This window comes from Schistocerca cancellata, chromosome 3 (genome assembly GCF_023864275.1).
Source record: "Schistocerca cancellata isolate TAMUIC-IGC-003103 chromosome 3, iqSchCanc2.1, whole genome shotgun sequence".
NCBI classification, from domain to species: Eukaryota; Metazoa; Arthropoda; class Insecta; order Orthoptera; family Acrididae; genus Schistocerca; species Schistocerca cancellata.
In genome coordinates this window covers 31212108-31228287 of record NC_064628.1, presented here as the reverse complement: position 1 = coordinate 31228287, position 16180 = coordinate 31212108, and the positions used below count along the sequence as shown (strand labels likewise).

At 41.8% G+C, this 16180-nt stretch overlaps 1 protein-coding gene across 1 annotated transcript in view; it reads left to right on the top strand.

Annotated features, from left to right (window-relative positions):
- Positions 1-16180, top strand: part of LOC126176830 (exportin-5) — a 189116-nt gene that overhangs the window by 116705 nt on the left and 56231 nt on the right. The window contains exon 13 of the mRNA XM_049924013.1: positions 5920-6043. Within this exon, the coding sequence (XP_049779970.1) occupies positions 5920-6043 (124 nt within the window). The remainder of the gene's footprint in view (positions 1-5919; positions 6044-16180) is intronic.

The following is a 16180-nucleotide window of genomic DNA, read 5'->3' as shown; positions in this document are numbered from 1 at the left end:
GTGGGGGCTTGGTAACCAGCTACAATGGGGTGGCCGGGATGATTGGGTTTGTGAATTTTAGGAAGAAGGTAGAAGGTAGGGGTGCGGGGTGTCGGTGGGGTCAGGAGGTTGATGGAGTCAGGTGAAAGGTTTTGTAGGGGCCTAAGGTTCTGAGGATTCCTTGAAGCTCCGCCTGGACATCAGGAATGGGATTACCTTGGCAAACTTTGTATGTGGTGTTGTCTGAAAGCTGACGCAGTCCCTCAGCCACATACACCCGACGATCAAGTACCACTGTCGTGGAACCCTTGTCCGCCGGAAGAATGACGATGGAACGGTCAGCCTTCAGATCATGGATAGCTTGGGCTTCAGCAGTGGTGATGTTGGGAGTAGGATTAAGGTTTTTTATGAAGGATTGAGAGGCAAGGCTGGAAGTCAGAAATTCCTGAAAGGTTTGGAGGGGGTGATTTTGAGGAAGAGGAGGTGGGTCCCGCTGTGGCGGAGGACGGAACTGTTCCAGGCAGGGTTCAATTTGGATAGTGTCTTGGGGAGTTGGATCATTAGGAGTAGGATTAGGATTAGGATCATTTTTCTTCGTGGCAAAGTGATATTTCCAGCAGAGAGTACGAGTGTAGGACAGTAAATCTTTGACGAGGGCTGTTTGGTTGAATCTGGGAGTGGGGCTGAAGGTGAGGCCTTTGGATAGGACAGAGGTTTCAGAACTCCAGAATTTCCTCTCCAACCTCAACTTCTTTGGTTCCATCAGATTCACCTGGTCCTACTCTAAATCCCATGCCACTTTCCTTGACGTTGACCTCCATCTGTCCAATGGCCAGCTTCACACGTCCGTCCACATCAAACCCACCAACAAGCAACAATACCTCCATTATGACAGCTGCCACCCATTCCACATCAAACGGTCCCTTCCCTACAGCCTAGGTCTTCGTGTCAAACGAATCTGCTCCAGTCCGGAATTCCTGAACCATTACACCAACAACCTGAAAACAGCTTTCGCATCCCGCAACTACCCTCCCGACCTGGTACAGAAGCAAATAACCAGAGCCACTTCCTCATCCCTTCAAACCCAGAACCTCCCACAGAAGAACCACAAAAGTGCCCCACCTGTGACAGGATACTTTCCAGGACTGGATCAGACTCTGAATGTGGCTCTCCAACAGGGATACGACTTCCTCAAATCCTGCCCTGAAATGAGATCCATCCTTCATGAAATCCTCCCCACTCCACCAAGAGTGTCTTTCCGCCATCCACCTAACCTTCGTAACCTCTTAGTTCATCCCTATGAAATCCCCAAACCACCTTCCCTACCCTCTGGCTCCTACCCCTGTAACCGCCCCCGGTGTAAAACCTGTCCCATGCACCCTCCCACCACCACCTACTCCAGTCCTGTAACCCGGAAGGTGTACACGATCAAAGGCAGAGCCACGTGTGAAAGCACCCACGTGATTTACCAACTGACCTGCCTACACTGTGAAGCGGTCTATGTGGGAATGATCAGCAACAAACTGTCCATTCGCATGAATGGACACAGGCAGACAGTGTTTGTTGGTAATGAGGATCACCCTGTTGGTAAACATGCCTTGGTGCACGGCCAGCACATCTTGGCACAGTGTTACACCATCCGGGTGATCTGGATACTTCCCACTAACACCAACCTGTCAGAACTCCGGAGATGGGAACTTGCCCTTCAGTATATCCTCTCTTCTCGTTATCCCCCAGGCTCAACCTCTGCTAATTTCAAGTTGCCGCCACTCATACCTCACCTGTCTTTCAACAACATCTTTGCCTCTTTACTTCCACCTCGACTGACATCTCTGCCCAAACTCTTTGCCTTTACAAATGTCTGCTTGTGTCTGTGTATGTGCGGGTGGATATGTGTGTGTGTGTGTGTGTGTGTGTGTGTGTGTGTGTGTGTGCGCGAGTGTATACCTGTCCTTTTTTCCCCCTAAGGTAAGTCTTTCCGCTCCTGGGATTGGAATGACTCCTTACCCTCTCCCTTAAAACCCACATCCTTTTGTCTTTCCCTCTCCTTCCTGATGAAGCAACGGTTTGTTGCGAAAGCTTTAATTTTGTGTGTATGTTTGTGTTTGTTTGTGTGTCTATCGACCTGCCAGCACTTTTGTTTGGTAAGTCTCATCATCTTTGTTTTTAGATATATTTTCGAATGTGATTATTTTTTTTAAACACTCAACCACATTTTCATCTCATTCTTTTGCTAGTAGTTTTCTCCATAAATGTCATTAATGTGCTGACAACTTTGAGCTGCTTTCATTTCTTCTGGGCATAAAAATTAATCTTTGCATGTAATTCACACTTGGTGAGATTTTCAGTGAACTGAGGCCTTTTTAAATAAGCACAAACAAAGGTGGAGGTGGATGAGTGCTTCTGTTAAGGATACATGCACATACTCGGCATGTATGCATAGATTATCGATTTAATTGCTGCAGTGGCCACATTTAAAAATGGTACTTAGTTCAGACGTGCCTCATATATTTGTTTAATTTATTTTCAGCTATTTGCACTCTATTTTGGTGAAACAGAACACCTGTAGTCATACAAAATAAAAAGAAAGTTATTAATGCAAGCTCAATCAGCAGTGAAATCACTAAGAAATCATACGGTAGGGATCACTTCCCTGATATTGGTGAGTATTACCACCTCGTGAAGTGACTGCATGGAAAATAAGGAAACAGAAGCTTAGACAAGAGAAAGTAAAGAGGCTCAGTAATAAGTAAATCAGAAGTTCAGATGAAGCACGTTGATTAGTTGATCAGTGGTAGACATCATAGGAGATGGCTCTCATGTTCACCAAAAACAGGGCAACGTGAACGACTACAGATAGGACTTTAATTTTCACAGGATATGTACATTAGTATGTTCGGGAGAAATAATCAGCATTTGAACCATATCAGCCCATGGGTTCAGGGTCAACATCAATATTGCAGTGCAACACCTCCTACTGGTAAAACGTGCCTGTGGCTCTTGTCACTACAAACCGAAGGTAATGGATCAGTGTGACGTGAGCAGACATGCAGGATGCCTCACAGATGTATGCTGGAACCATACTATCAAATAAGTGAGTTTGAAAGAGAGTGCATTACTGGCATGAGAGAATGTGATGCATCTATCTGGGATGTTGCTACTCGTGTGGGACAAAGTGTTTTGGCAGTGCAATGGGTGTGTGCAGAATGCTTATGGGAGACCATAGAATGCAACGAGATGGGTGAAGTCGCACCACCCAGACCATCTCCCAAGAAGATTAACACCTCATCTGAATGGCATTACAGGACAGATCTGTGTCGTCCTCAGCTTGGGCGCAACAGTGGAACAGTGTAACACATCGTACACTATCAGGGATGACAGTCCGTCACCATTTATTGTGGCATGGGTTACATGAGTGTCATCTGCTTCTCCATCTGCCTCTGATGACTGTGCAGAAACATACTAGACAGCAGTGGTGCATGGAAAGATGTCACTGGGGATAGATAGAAATGGCATCATATAGTGTTTTTGGATGAATCCAGGTTCAGTTTGTGTGAAAATAATGGCTGTATTTGGTTCACCGGAGACAGGGGAGTGGCATCACAGTGGCTGCATTCGCCCAAGATATACAGTGTCAACTCAAGGCTTTATGGTGTGGGGTGTTATTGGGTATAACCACTAATCATAGTTAATGCATATCCAGGGCACTGTGGCCAGTGTGACCCATTTTGAATGACATCCTGCAACCCGTAGCCATACCCTTTCTGCACAATTACCCAGACACCATTTTTCAGCAAGGCAATGTATGACCACATGTTGCTGCATGTACACGTGCCTTCTTGGTGTCACAGGACGTCAGCCTTTTGCCTGGCCCACCAGATCACCAGCCTTGTCTCCAGTCGAAAATGTGTGGCACACGGTGAAACAGCGGATGCAGTGTTGTGATCCAATGTCTACCACCACAAATGAACTTTGTAACCAGGTGAATGCAGCATGGATGGCTATACCACAGGACGCCATTCGCACCATATACATGTCGATGCTGTCGTGCAGGGAACAAGTAATCAGGAGGCATAGTGGACCCTGTGCCTACTAGGCAACAGGACACATGCTCAACCGAGGTGACTGAAATGCTAATCATTTCTGCAGAACATACTAATGTACATGTCCTGTGAATATGACTGTCCTATCTGTAGTCGTTCAAGGTGTTCTGTTTTTTTCTGAACATGAGTGTAGATAATGGAACATGAAAAAGATAGAACTGCTTTTTTTTTTTTTTTCAGTTGAAGCTGATGAGTTATTTAAAGAGATGAAAAGATCCATTGAGAAAGAAATATTAGAAAACAAGGAACAGAATAGTAATTGCAAAATATTTGTAAATGAGGATATGGAGAAAATACAGAATGAGCTGATATTGACAGTAGTTAGCATCAGTCTTATATGAGGGTGTTTTTAGTTGGAATATAGCATTTAGCAGAGATTGCTCTCACGCATTATATTCTGAAAGAACCGTCATTATTATGGGCACCTTAAACGGCCCATGTTATGTCCCGTTGAATAGTAATTGTTACCTAACTACTATTTGATTACAAGGAGACAGAATGGCTAGCTGATACCTCCTCCGAGAGACGAAATTCCAAGTACTGATGATAAACATTTAAAGTCAGCGAAAGACAATACCTAGCTTTTGGAACTGATAGTTCTTTTCGTAGTAGAGAAAATTTTAGGAATTTTGAAGTGATGCAGTCCTTCAACAAAGGAAATAGTTTACAATACGTTAGTTCGTCCAGTCTTAGAGTAGTGTTCGTCTGTATGGGACCCTTACCAGTTGGGTCTGATTCAAGAGATTGAGAAGGTCCAAAGAAGAACGGCAAGATTCGTGACTGGTACATTTAGCCATCGCGCGAGCATTACAAATCTCATAGAAAGCTTGAAGTGGGACACACTTGCAGATAGACGGCACGCTAAACAGAAGGGGCTGCTCACAAAATTCTGAAATCCCATCTTCACCAAGAATGTAGAGCATATATTATTACCTCAAACTTTCAAATCGCGTAATGATCACCATTCAAAGATAAGGGAAATTAGAGCTCGTACTGAGGCATTCAGACAGTCGTTTCTCCCTTGCGCAATCCACTTTGCAGCCATTTTCCAAAGATGACACTGGTAGGTATATGACATAACCAACGTGGTGCCTAGATGCAATGGGGTGCTTTTCCACTGTTATATGTTATTGGCCACAGGATTGTGCATTTGGGTGTCTGTGTGGTTGTGTGCTGTTGCTAGAAAAAGGGCTAGTGCTCGAAAGCTAGTGCGGATGCTGTTTTCTGTTACATGTTTCTGTGCTCCACACATTGATCTGCTGTGAGTGAGTAGTTGCCTTTCCCATGTTTTACTTATTAGATGCAAACATTAGTTTGCATTTTTGTTGTTCATACATAATGTTAAAACTTCAGCCGTCAGTGGGTTTGATTAAAGTTTCTGTCTGCTGTCCAGTACATGCTGTCTGTTGTCCAGTACATGCAGAGATCCTCTATCATAATTTCTTCCGCATCTGAAAGTTTTGGTTAGTTAAGCTATGCCATAAGAATAAGAGGTTGCTTAGTCGGTAACAATTTAATGGTAGCTATTCATGCAGTTTAGACATTTGTCTGTATAACATTCCAAATAACCAGTTGTCTTAATTGCATGAATAGCTCCTGTTAAATTGCAGCCATCCTCATGTTTGCGCGCCACAGCCCCAATGACTTAAATGGACACTTCAATGCCTGTGCCATTTTTCCACATTTTTCATAATTTTTCATATGCCCAGACTATTCAGTAAGACCCATTTCAAAAAGAATTTTGTCGTTTTTGTTTTCCTTGGGCTCATTGTTAAAATGTTAGTGGCATCCCAGTTGTCTGTTGTGTAATTTCTGAAAATTAAAATGTTTCTTTCAGGTTATACCAGACTACCGCCTGCGTCCCATGGTGCGCGTTTTCCTGAAAGCGTTTGTCCATTCCTGCCCTCCAGCATTCTATGATGCAGTTTTGCTACCAGTGCTGGCACACTTCTGTCCATATAGTGAGTCCTAGAATATTATATAACTGTATGATACTACAAGTGAATAGTTAATTCTTCTGCTTGGTTTATTTTTTTTAACATTGCACTGAACAGTATAAATAATGATTTCTAATCAGATATAGCAAAGCAATAGTACGTCGTCGTAGCAACTATTTTACAAATAATTTCACTTCTCCTTTAAAGTGAGATGTGGCAGATTTTAAACAGCAGGTAAAATTGCTCAAAAGCTTTGATTGCGGACATTTCATTTTTATTTTCTCATTTTTTCCTCATCTGTACAGACTCATTGGTAGCAGTGCCTCTCCTCTACAGACTCATTGGTAGCAAAGAAATGTATTTCTGGAAGAGATGTGATAATGACTCAATAAAAACTGTTTCTTTGCTTTTTCTGTAATGCCCATACAAACTTTCAGAGCAGTGGAGAAGGGCATATGTATGAGTTCCACCCAGGCTTCCCTAACAAGGAAACGACCAATTAAAATTACAAAACCAGACATGCTTGGCAGCAAACCATACTCCTCTCCAAGTAGCTGGGCCAGGCACTTGGAACTGTTACAAAGCACACTGGAATAAGTTTATCCATGTTCCAGATGTTTGTGCTACCACAGCTGTCAAAAGTTATAAGTGAAAATGAAAAAAATCCCAGTGCAAACACTTTTGTAATAATTTTATTTATCTGCCTCAATTGCACAAGGTGCTTAATTCAAAACATTTGCTCGGAGTGCCTAAATGGCAACGGGAGTGTTGATTTGTTGATTTACATTTGCCTTAAATCTGTTTGGGAAGATTATTCAACAAGAAGATTATTCACAGCCTAGAAAAGGGCAGTCGAACTGATCCGCAGTGTCAGTTCACGAACCCTTGTGTAAGCTGTTGTTCAGGTGTCTTGGAATTCTCACCCTGCTCTTCCCTATATGTCAGGGTCGGCCACAGCATACAAAACTACGTGTGTGCATCACCAGCACGTAGCACTTCTCAGATTCATTGGGCCTGTCTTGGCGTGGCTCAGTCCGTCTCTTAATCACTCGGTACATTGTGACATTTCATGTAGCACTGTGATGCGACATTGTTTTAACACTGTGGTGCGACACTGTTTCTTCCAGCATATGGTGCAGTATTTTTCAGTCAGCACTACTTTCTTCAGTTTGGCAGAATCATAATGTCAGTGAAGTTTATTCCTCACTATTTGCCCATGGGAAAAAGGTAGTTTAAAAGTACAGTGGTTGTTGTAATGGAACATACACTCAAAAAGAGGCAGTCAAGTTACCTATGATCACAAGCCTTTAAAAATGAGTGTATGTAGTAGGGTTTACTTTGTCTATTATGCAGTCGCACAATTGATGGGCACAGCAAATTTTCTGTAGAACGGCATTACAACACCTTGCACAAAGAAGTGCAAAAAGTAGAAGTGCAGAAATTAGTGAGCTGTTGCCATTGTGAGTAACCCATGCAAATCTTTATGTTTGTGCTGTTTGTATTTGTGCTTATTTGCTTTTAGAAATCCAGTCGTTTTACAGTCTGTTCCATTGTTTCTTAATTTTAGCGTGCAACCACCTGTAGCAAACTACAGAATAGCACTCAGAATTGCCAGTTCAAATAAATCTTTTAGTGATGACAAGAGTAGCAGAACTCCATTGGAGGTACAGAAGTTTCGCAAAATTAGTCTTTTGTTGCAAACACAAAATTGTCACACACCTATCATGGCATCGGATGTCTGTAGGCAGTTAATTGACACTGCCAGTAAGTGCAGTGCACTCTTGATTGCTTTGAATGAGTGTCTGACTTTTCGGGCACGGCACAACTTGCAATTTATGTTCGTGGAGTCTTCACTAGTGTGTACATGACAGAAGAACTGTTAAGATTTGATATGAATGAAAGACACAGTGAGAGGAATCAACTTGCTAAACTGTTCAAGGGGCAGTTGAAGCTGTTGGCTTGAATTAGAACAAGATGGTCTCAGTTATCACTGATGGAGCACCAGCAATGCAAGGGGTACAAAATGATCAAGTAGCTTTGTTGCACAGAAAATTGCAACAATCAACAAATAATTTCTGCGGGATTCATTGTTTTGTTCATCAAGAACTACTTTGTGCTAAATTTAAAGGCATGGAGCAAGTGGTGAAATTAGTAGTCTGAATAGTAAGTTTTCTGAATTTGCATTTGGGTTTTTACACTGTTCGTTTTAACAGTTTTTGATGTAACAGGATTTTTCAATTTCTGAAGGAGAAAGGAAAGCAAGAACCAAAATTAGAAAATCTGGAATGGCTTGCAGACCTCACCTTTTTTAGTGGACTTGACTGTGCACTTGGACACATAGTAAGACTTTGCAAGGTCAGAAGCAACATGCATGTGATTTGATGGGAAAGGTGGATGCATTTAAAAAGCAAATCACACTGTGGAAGGAACAACTTCTGACAAAGAACATCAGCTATTTCCCTAAGCTCTTTTGTCGTGAGGAAAATACAAATTTTGAAGAGTTTTTATCTGTGTTCGAAGAAACACAGGAGCAATTTTCTAAACTTTTTAGGATAGTGCCAGTCTTACATCTCTTTTTTCCGATGTATTTGAGGTCATTTCAATTGAAAGAGCTGCTGTGCATTTGCAGATGCCGATTGATCTGTACTGTAATTCCTGTTTAAAGGACAAATTCTTTTACATTAACACTGTCTTAGAGTTGTACAAAAGTTTTCCTCAGGAAGAGGTTCCTTGTCTCTGTAATAAGGTTCCAAATGTAATATCTGTGATTGGAACAAATTTGTGTGTGTGTGTGTGTGTGTGTGTGTGTGTGTGTGTGTAAGTGAAAGGATTTTTTCCAGTTATGACACTAAGTAAGTTGTAATTACATTGCTATATGAATGAAGAAAATCTGCTGAACACACAGTGTCTGTCTGTGTGCTGACAGTTTGTTCCAGAAATGAATATTGCTATTTTTTCAGTGAACCAAAAATCTAACAGTGATTCTTCATTTTTTACTTTCTTTTTTATTTTATTTTTCTTGTGTACATTTTGTTGATAATTGTAGCCATTGCAATACCAGCAGAGCAATTTGAGTTATTTTAAACTGTGTACTTAGAATCATTTATTGCACTGCTAACGGCATGCTATAGGAACTATTTGCTTTTGTCTCTCTTTCTGTATATTAACTTAAATGTTGTAAGAATTTGGCTGGGAACAATGTGATGTGCAAAATTTCACAATGTAGTGCAGTTGCAAACCCAACTGTATTATATACAGGGTGAGTCACCTAACATTACCGCTGGATATATTTCGTAAACCACATCAAATACTGACGAATCGATTCCACAGACCGAACGTGAGGAGAGGGGCTAGTGTAACTGGTTAATACAAACCATAAAAAAATGCACAGAAGTATGTTTTTTAACACAAACCTACGTTTTTTTAAATGGAACCCCGTTAGTTTTGTTAGCACATCTGAACATATAAACAAATACGAAATCAGTGCCGTTTGTTGCATTGTAAAATGTTAATTACATCCGGAGATATTGTAACATAAAGTTGACGCTTGAGTACCACTCCTCCGCTGTTCGATCATGTGTATCGGAGAGCACCGAATTACGTAGGGATCCAATGGGAACGGTGATGGACCTTAGGTACAGAAGAGACTGGAACAGCACATTACGTCCACATGCTAACACCTTTTTATTGGTCTTTTTCACTGACGCACATGTACATTACCATGACAGGTGAGATACACGTACACACGTGGTTTCCGTTTTCAATTACGGAGTGGAATAGTGTGTGTCCCGACATGTCAGGCCAATAGATGTTCAATGTGGTGGCCATCATTTGCTGCATACAATTGCAATCTCTGGCGTAATGAATGTTGTACACGCCGCAGTACATCTGGTGTAATGTCGCCGCAGGCTGCCACAATACGTTGTTTCATATCCTCTGGGGTTGTAAGCACATCACGGTACACATTCTCCTTTAACGTACCCCACAGAAAGAAGTCCAGAGGTGTAAGATCAGGAGAATGGGCTGGCCAATTTATGCGTCCTCCACGTCCTATGAAACGCCCGTCGAACATCCTGTATTGTGGAATGTGCAGGTGCACCATCATGCTGATACCACATACGTCGACGCGTTTCCAGTGGGACTTTTCGAGCAACGTTGGCAGATCATTCTGTAGAAAGGCGATGTATGTTGCAGCTTTTTGGGCCCCTGCAATGAAGTGAGGACCAATGAGGTGGTCGCCAATGATTCCGCACCATACATTTACAGTCCACGGTCGCTGTCGCTCTACCTGTCTGAGCCAGCGAGGATTGTCCACGGACCAGTAACGCATGTTCCGTAGATTCACTGCCCCGTAGTTTGTGAAACCCGCTTCATCGGCAAACTGGTAGAACTGTAACGCATTCTCTGTTAATTCCCATTGACAGAATTGCACTCGATGATTAAAGTCATCACCATGTAATTGCTGATGTAGCGACACATGAAACGGGTGAAAGCAGTGACGATGTAGTATGCGCATGACACTACTTTGACTCAGTCCACCGGCTCTCGCAACATCCCGTGTACTCATGTGTGAGTTCATGGCAACAGCAGCTAACACACTGAATGCACCCGCTTCTCCTGTGACGGGCCTGTTACGGACCCGTTTGTGTGCTACAACCATACCTGTTGCATACAGTTGGCGGTAGATGTTTTGCAATGTGCGGCACGTTGGATGCTCTCTGTTCGGGTACCGTTCTGCATACACCCTGCAGGCTTCAGCTGCATTTCGTCGAAACTCGCCATAGATGAGTATCATCTCCGCCTTTTCAGAGTTCGAATACACCATGGTCACAGTTCCTACAACACTAAACTATCACAGACGTCTGGTAACATGGTGTACTACAGTTGGTCTGTGTGCGGAGACGATTGCAGAATAACAGTAGCAGCAAGCGCTACATGCGGACACTGCGACAGCTAGACAAAACCACAACAGTGCATTACAGCTACACTCGTAAACACGGTCGTCATCGTAAACATGTCCCTGCAGATGCTGCTCGCCGACCGTGGCCCGTGTTTGTTACAACACGCAACTGAACGTCGGAGGTTTCAAGCGTCAACTTTAGGTTGCATTATCTCTGGATGTAATTAACATTTTACAATGCAACAAACGGCACTGATTACGTATTTGTTTATATGTTCAGATGTGTTAACAAAACTAACGGGGTTCCATTTAAAAAAAAACGTAGGTTTGTGTTAGAAAACATACTTCCGTGGATTTTTGTATGGTTTGTATTAAACAATTACACTAGCCCCTCTCCTCACGTTCGGTCTGTGGAATCGGTTCGTCAGTATTTGATGTGGTTTACGAAATATATCCAGCGGTAACGTTAGGTGACTCACCCTGTATATACTTTTGTAATTATATTCTCTTGTACAAATAGCCAGTAACAGTATAATACTGCTCATCATGATGTGTTGCACAGAAATTCTGGTATTTGAATTTTCTAATGTAGCATAATATGAAACCAAGCAGCATGCAGAGTCGTTCAGTGGTCCTTGCTTCAGCAGTGTGTGGGTGAGAATGTGGGCTGCCAACCTGTTGCAGGAACTCCTCAGTAACAATCGTACATGAATGTAGAACACTGTATCTGCAGCAAGCAGACAATAGTTGTTGGGCAGTGACAGGTCAGGCAGTAGCCACATTTGTAAAGGCCTTTACAATGTCCACTTGTGTCTGTGTATATGCGGATGGATGTGTGTGTGTGTGTGTGTGTGTGTGTGTGTGTGTGTGTGTGTGTGTGTGTGTGTGTTCGCGAGTGTATACCTGTCCTTTTTTTTCCCCCCTAAGGTAAGTCTTTCCGCTCCCGGGATTGGAATGACTCCTTACCCTCTCCCTTACAACCCACTTCCTTTCGTCTTTCCCTCTCCTTCCCTCTTTCCTGACGAAGCAACCGTTTGTTGCGAAAGCTAGAATTTTGTGTGTATGTTTGTGTTTGTTTGTGTGTCTTATCAACCTGCCAGCGCTTTTGTTTGGTAAGTCTCATCATCTTTGTTTTTAGATATATTTTTCCCAAGTGGAATGTTTCCCTCTATTATATTCTTATTATTAATTGACTTTTATTTATGATTTGGTTTAGTGATTCCTTTTTATGGTTTGCTTCTTTTATTTAAGTTGAGTCCTTTTAATTATGTTTGTTGTGGTTATGAAGTCTATATTACTTACTGTTCTCTGTAAGTTAAAGAATACAGTAATACCAGATGCGTTTTGCAGCAGCAGATCTCGTTGAGTCTCCTTGCTGGATCTTCTTCACCTGAAATCGCTAAAGGTAATTTATTACTCTATGGAAATCGATCGGTACAGCCAAGTGATATGCTGTGTCGTGTGTGGAATGTGGCATCCAACTTCATTTCGTGAAATTATTTAGGTCTTTGAAGAAATATTCTCGACAAATCCCAAAACCGTGTAAAACTGCAGGTTTGCACCATCAAACCACACAACACTTCCGAGCGACTTGCGTCTTTATAATCACTGAATAATTCTTTTGAAATGATTAAGGGCTATGAACTCTACACACCCAATACTCCTTTTGTGCTTTTATATGTATTCATTTTCTTCAATACCATAAAACATAGATTACTGCCTTAATGGCGGTTTACAACAATCACCCCTCAGTCTGACATAGAACATCTCTCTTCCAATGTTCAACATGGAATAATTCTCTCTTTGCCATAGCTTAATACAGTCTATATATCTTTGCTATTTAGTTTACATGGAGATGCTTAAATTCCACAGAGTCTTCATCTCTCGTGCAGGTATTTTACATTTATCGTCATATTAATAGTCTGTCATACTTTATATTTATGGGTTTTTGCATCACGAAATGCTACACCAATAATTTACTGCAGTTTGGACCACCGTTTCTGCCTGTTGATGTGGTACTGCGATCATGGCCAACTAATGTGAGATGATCAATTACAGTTAATTCTCTGATGGTGTTTGTGTGAATGGGCCGTAGAGATCCAGTCTGATCATTTGGGATGGTCTATTTGCCTCGGGTAACTTTTGTAATGCGATTTTCTGATGACTACCTTAGCTTTTTGACTGCAAGGAATGCAGTTCTTTACACAGTGCTCCACATCGTGTTTCCTTTTTGCCCACCAGAAATTTTCCACAACCTGGCACTCTGTGGCACATCATCCACTATGTCCTCCTAAGATGGAAATGTAAGCCTGTCTCAGTACTTTGTTGTACAAATGTGCAGGTACTACTACTCAGTGACTGCATTGTGTTTGCTTGTACAGCCCACCACTGTCAGGTGCTGCACTAGAGGTGTAGCCCCCACATATGGACCTTATTGTGATGTTCAACCTGTGCCAGTTGTTGCTGTACTTATGACACAGCTGTGTTTGCCATCTCTGGGTCATAAAGCAGTGACTGCAGTCTGACTCCTGAGCCAGGGTCACCGGCCCAATCAGCGAATTCCAGTCAGCCGAGGAATGGCTGCCACACATGGTTACTCCCCAGCTTGCAGTTCCATGTTCACCACCTGAGTAGTCCTTCTAGACTCACCAGCCTAGCCCTGGCTACCACCTTAATCATTGCTGCCTTCTGCTGATACATTGTTTATGTTCATATATGGTTGTTGTTAAAGAGTTTTGGCAACAGTTTGGCTGCCTACATCATATACAGCTCCATCTCAGCTCCATCTGCCTCCAGCAGAGAACTTCTCACCCACAGCTTCCTGAAACAATGTCCTGTTACATATGACTGCTGTGCCGTCTAATGCAGTGAGTTGAGTTCAGAGTTACCCATCTTCCTGCTCAGACAATGTGCTGTGGTAGTGGAGGAAGTATGCAGTCAGATGAGAGAGATCTGCACCCATACAGAGTTCTTGACCATCCTTGTTGTACATATATGCCGTTCTGGGATTTGTTGTTGACAGTATTGATTCTTTCAGAAGAAACTGCAAAATTTATTTAGTGAACACTAAATTGAAAGAGATATGCACTCGGATAACACCTTCTTACGCATTGAACAGAAAGGTCTGCACTCTTCAGCTTCCAACAGAACTGAAAAAAATCGACCAGTATACCAAAAGTAAAATACAAGCAGAAAGCTTTCCTTGTAGCAAGATCCTTCTCCTTTGTACTGGAGCTCCTCATGGTAGTTAAGAACTTTTCCCCGTAACATGTTATTTATTTGTATGTACTGTCACAGTTTCATAGTTTTTCCATGTTTATTTTAATTCTTACTTCTTTTGTTTACAAATTTTCTAATCTTCATTGTGTAAACTATGTATTGACTGATTCCCTGACAAGTAGCTTTAGTTCACATGGTCCCAAGGAACCAGATAAATAAGTAAAGTAGAGAATATCCCTTCTCATTTTATTACAAGCATGGCATGTGACTGGTTCATTAATGTGTCACAGAGAGCAGCTTCTGCAACCATTTCCCAAGAAAACTGTTTCTCGCCCCTTCTATAAACTGACATGGTGGCACTCGGAATGATCTTAAACTGTTCATTTAAAGAAATTAGCATTATGAGAATTTAGGGAGTAGTCCACATAAGATATGTACCTAAAATACAAAGCATCAATAAAGAATCAATAAATTCTTGAAACGAAGGAAAGAGAGATGCTTGGAAATCATTCTGATCCTCACTTAACAACAGTCTTAACATGTGACTTATTCCACATCTCTGTTGTCTCTCCTGCATTGCATGCATGCATGCATGCATGCTTACGGAACAGACATATGGTGGAAGGTTTAGAAACAATAAATTGTCCACAACATTTGAGATAATGTCATGGGCTGAATAGAAGAGTTTTCAGACACAGTTGTCCCCCACCCCAGTTGTCAACTCTCAGGAAAGTATATTAACATCTTTACTTTGAAGAATTATCATCAGTTAACTATCTAACACTGCCCTTTGGATTGACAAAATTTGTTACCCGAGCTTTCACATTTGCCATCAGAATCCATACATCTGCTACGCGTCCTCAAGAGGGCTCACATAAATTATTGTGCCCTTGCTGAAGCAATAAAAAGAGCATTGTCATGACAGAGGCCATTTTCCCTAACTTTCCTGCACCAGCAAAACTCTGCAAACCACTATTAAAATGTGAGTGGAATAGTGGATGAAACAAAACTACTTACTGCCTAGCACTCAGAATTATTCAGATGGCAAAGTTCACTGAATTAGTACTTCAGAAGATTTGCAAAATGGTTGATAGTGTAGTCCTCTCACCCATACTTGCCTGGAAACATTGTCTATTTGAATATTGTTAGTATGTAGCATCATAAATGTGATTTCCTCATCTGGAGATCAAAATTGAACAAATTGCATGCTTCAAAAGCTAAAATCAAGCCTACGTATAGAAAATCAATTAACAAGTGTCAAAAACAAGTTGTTTAGTTGTATCTCTGTTAATCATTCATTGTTTGCATTTATAATACAATTTGCAATACCGGAAAAAAATAAAATTGGCAGATTGCAATTAGGACTCACGTTCTGGGGATTCCTTTCAAATGTGTTAGGTCTACTACTTTGCTTCCGCCGTTTTGCAATAGACGGCAGTAGCAGCAAGTGGGGTTCAGTTGGTTGGTCATAGGTGCAATACAGTAAGTTTAGACATCTGTAAACATAATACCATAAAAATGTTAGTTGATTGGTGATTTCATCATAAGTTTATTCTCGGTTAAGTATGTCAACTTACGTACCCATTTCTCGCCATTTGCGGGAAGTTTTAATTTTCTGCTTTAACATGAAGAAATCTGCGGCTGTGGCTCTTAAAATGCTGGGTAGGACCAATCGTGAGGGAACTATTAGTGGAAGAATGTGTAGAGAATGTTTTCAACGTCTTAAGAATGATGATTGTGATGTCGAAGACGGGCGTGGTGGGGGAGAACAGAACGTTTTCATAGCTACTGAAACAGACAAAGACAGTCACAGGACATCTTTATCGAAAGCAATTGATGCGTTCGAGCACAGTGATAGACACGTAAAGGTAATTTTGCAGCAGGTCAGTGCACGACCCCATGTTGCAAAACCCATCAAAATGTACATGGAAACATTGAAATGAGAAGTCCTATCCCTCCCGCTGTATTCTCCATGTGTTGCTCTCTCTGACTACCACCTTTCTCGATCAGTGGCATACAGTCTGGCTGATGAGCACTTCCGA